At 56.9% G+C, this 3,654-nt stretch overlaps 1 protein-coding gene across 1 annotated transcript in view; it reads right to left on the reverse strand.

Annotated features, from left to right (window-relative positions):
- The window catches only part of NOTCH3 (notch receptor 3), a 43,999-nt gene extending 40,668 nt beyond the window's left edge, over window positions 1–3,331 (reverse strand). Inside the window, 2 exon segments of the mRNA XM_077771629.1 lie at window positions 89–282; window positions 3,234–3,331. Of these exon segments, the coding sequence (XP_077627755.1) occupies window positions 89–282; window positions 3,234–3,331 (292 nt within the window).
- Window positions 3,332–3,654: the final 323 nt, after the last annotated feature.

Raw genomic sequence — 3,654 nt, forward strand, 5'->3', positions numbered from 1 at the left:
AGCTTGAGCCCTCTCCCTGCCCTTGCCGGCCGCCTTGGCCCAGGACTGCATTTCTCCTCAATAAGCTCAGTCCCCAGGGACACAGGACCTGGGGCCAGGCCAAGACACAGCTGCCGGGCCCAGGCCGATGACCGGGAACCTGAGAACGTGCCCTCAGCTTCTCCTCCAGGGACCACAGTCCTGCCCTCTGCACCAAAGCCGGGGCCAGGCCCCCAGGCCCAGGCAGTGGGCCATGAGAGCCCGACAATGACCAGCAGGGGTGAGGGCTGCTGGGTGCGGGCCCTGGGCAAGAGAGGAAAGGCTGGACTCCAGGGGGCTGTTGGCCGTAGACCCAACCAGCTCTTGTGGCCACTGCCTCCCGAGGGCCCTCTCATGCTCCAACCCTCTGTGGCTCCCCACTGCCCAGAGTGACACCCTTCTCACCCTATCAGTGTTGGCACAGGCTGCGTCCACCATTGGGAGCTCTTTTCTCAAACCCTGAAGGCTCCTTTCGCCTGGCGGTTCACTCCGCCCCTCCAGCTTTCCTCCCCTTCATTCATTCGTTCGACAGATATTCATTCATTCGACAAACATTTTACTGACAATCTATCAAAGGCAGACAAGCTCAGTTCGTTGAGCATGTGGCTCATGACTTCGGCTCAGGTCATGATCTCACAGTTCGTGGGATCCGGCCCTGCCTCGGGCTCTGTGCTGACAGCGCTGAGCCTGCTTTGGATTCTCTCCCTCTCCCCCTCTCTCTCTGCCCTCCCTTGCTCATGCTCTATCTCTCTTTCTCTTTCAAAATAAATAAACTTAGGGGTCGCCTGGGTGGCTCAGTCGGTTAAGCGTCCAACTTTGGCTCAGGTCACAATCTCACGGTTCCTGAGTTCGAGCCCCGCGTCGGGCTCTGTGCTGACAGCTCAGAGCCTGGAGCCTGCTTCGGATTCCGTGTCCCCTTCTCTCTCTCTCTCTGCCCCTCCCCTGCTCATACTCTGTCNAAAAAAAAAAAAAAAAAAAAAAAATTTAAGTTAATAAAAAAGAAAAGAAAAACAAGAAGGCAGACAAGTAAGAACCATGGACTGTGGCCCGAGGGAAGGAGAGATTTCAGTGTCGGGGATGGGATGGCAGGACAGGCCCCAGGGTGTTAGCATCCGTCTTGCTCATTGCTGCATCCCAGGGCCTAGCCGAGAGCCTGGCCCACGTAGGTGAAACAACGATCAGTTGATCGAATGAACCTGCCAAGTACATTTCAGTGCAGAGGGGGCCACAGGGGTGGGACCTGAATGTACCCATTGGCAGCTCTGAGGCTGCCCCCATTAGATCAGGACTTGGTCAGAGGAAGGGATGAGGGCTGGGGCCGGGAGGGGGTTCTCGGAGGAGGAGAGGGGGTGAGAACTGAGTATGGAAGAGAGTGAAGAGAAGGGAACTCGCTTCTGTTGAGCAGCTGCGGGGCCCTGCTGCTCTGGAGGCCACCCCTCGCCCCTTCTGGAGGTGGTGGTTTCCCTTTAGGACCCTCCACTGGGTGGGACATCCACTGGGCATCTTGGCCACACAGGCCCTCGTGGTCCGTGTGCACAGCCTTCCTCCAGACCCCATCTCCTCCTGCTCAGGTCTGAACCATGACGCCCTGATGTCCCCTGCCTGTCCTTGGCTCCCCAGCCCTCGGAGCTTGTCCTTCTCCCTATAAGCGTGGCACTTGTCTCCCGACCGGTCCTTCTGCTTCAGAGAAGGGAAATGTCTCCCCAGGGCTTTTCATTGCCTCTTCCCTCGGCCAGAGGCTGAGCCCTCTTCCATGACAAAGTGAAGTTCACAGGAATGCGCTGCAAGTGCTCCTCTCACACTGCCCCACCCCCAAGCTCCTGACTCTCTACCCTCTACCCCCCTTTCCTTTGCCCCTGCTTCGCTCTTCTCCTCCTCCACCCACTCCGTGCCCCCAGAGGCTGACCTCTACCGGCTGCATCAATGGACGGCCTTGTCCTTGGCTTTCAGGTGGGTTTGGCCAATAGCAGGCACTGGCAGAAGATGAAGCCAGAGGAGAGAATGGGGTATTAATTCTCCTGCATCCCTTCCTGTAGGGTCAGCTCCTCTGGCTGCAGCCCTTGACCAAAGGCCCTGTCTGCATACATCTGTGCTTGGGTTCTTTTTTTTTTTTTAATTATTTTATATTTATTTATTTTATTTTTTTATTTTTATTTATTTCTAGGAGAGAGAGAGAGAGAGAGAGAGAGAGAGACAGCGTGAGCAGGGGAGGGTCAGAGAGAGAGGGAGATACAGAATCTGAAATGGGCTTCAGGCTCTGAGCTGGCAGTCAGCACAGAGCCCGACATGGGGCTCGAACCCATGAACTGCGAGATCATGACCTAAGCGAAAGTCGGACGCTTAACCGACTAAGCCACCCAGGCGCCCCTGTTTATTTATTTTTGAGACAGAGAGGGAGAGAAATATAGAGTGCAAACGAGGAGGGACACACACACACACACACACACACACACACACACACAGAATCTGAAACAGGCTCCAGGCTCCGAGCTGTCAGCACAGAGCCTGACACGGGGCTTGAGCGCACGAACCATGAGATCACGGCCCCAGGCGAAGTCGGATGCTCAGCTGACTGAGCCACCCAGGCGCCCCTGTGCTTGGGTTCTAACACCCCTCTTCCCTCTTGTCTGGTCAGGGGGACCAAGAGACCGTAACGGCTGTCCATGGGGTGCTTGCCCCTTTGGTTTCTCCAAACCCTGCCCACTGTATGGGGTCCCTGTAGCAAACCTGTCTCAACTTACTCCATTTGAATGTGCCACTTATTCCCCCTAGGCTCACAGCTGGGGTCCCTATTCTTCCCTCCTCACTCCTGCTGAAGGGTGCTTAGAACGTCCAAGTCTTGTGTCTTCCGCCTTCACTCCCAGCTTCCCTTCCTCACAATGTGCGTGGCTCATTCTTCTCAATCTGTCAGCGGCTTGTGAAACCGTGGGCGGTGCCCCTCCTCCTTGACATCCCCTGCCCCCCACTGCTGGGGCATCACGCTTGCCTGCTTCCCCTCCTAACTCGGTGGTTTCTCTGCTCTGCTTGTCCCTTAGATGTTGCGGCCCCAGGGGCTCAGCCTCCAGTCTTGTCTGCTCTGTTCTGGAGAGACTTCATCTTCTCCCGCTTCGGCACCCCTCTGCCCCACCACACACGGATGCTCCCTTGTATCTTTGTTTTTAATTCACAGATGCTTCTAGGTCCTTGCCCCGGGGGTCCAGGCCCCTCAGACTGACCGTGCCTTCCAAACGTGCTTCTGGTCTTTCCTTCGTATCTGCTCGTCACCCAGAGCCTGGATTTGGGCCTCATCCTTTGTGGCCTGGACCACGCCCATCTCCCTCCCAGGCCTCCCAACCCTCAGTTTTGCCCCTCGGGTCCTGCCTCTTCACCAGCCCCCGAGTAATATTCCAAACACACAGGCCTATCCGCAACCCTTTCCTGCTGGCCCCTGGGGTTCACGCTCCTGGCCTGGTGTGTGAAGTCCACGGCTTCCCGTCCCAAACTTCCCTCCCAGCCTCACGGAACACTAAATCAGCTGAGCATGGAGGCTTCCGTGGGTTGGGGCACATCCTTGCTGGGGGTAGCTCCGAGGTTGCCTCCTCCAAGGAGCCTTCCCATCCACTCCTCAAGTAAGTGCCCCGCCCCTCCCCCTTTGCT

The sequence above is a fragment of the Crocuta crocuta genome, unplaced genomic scaffold (genome assembly GCF_008692635.1).
Source record: "Crocuta crocuta isolate KB4526 unplaced genomic scaffold, BGI_CrCroc_1.0 scaffold755, whole genome shotgun sequence".
Lineage (NCBI taxonomy): Eukaryota > Metazoa > Chordata > Mammalia > Carnivora > Hyaenidae > Crocuta > Crocuta crocuta.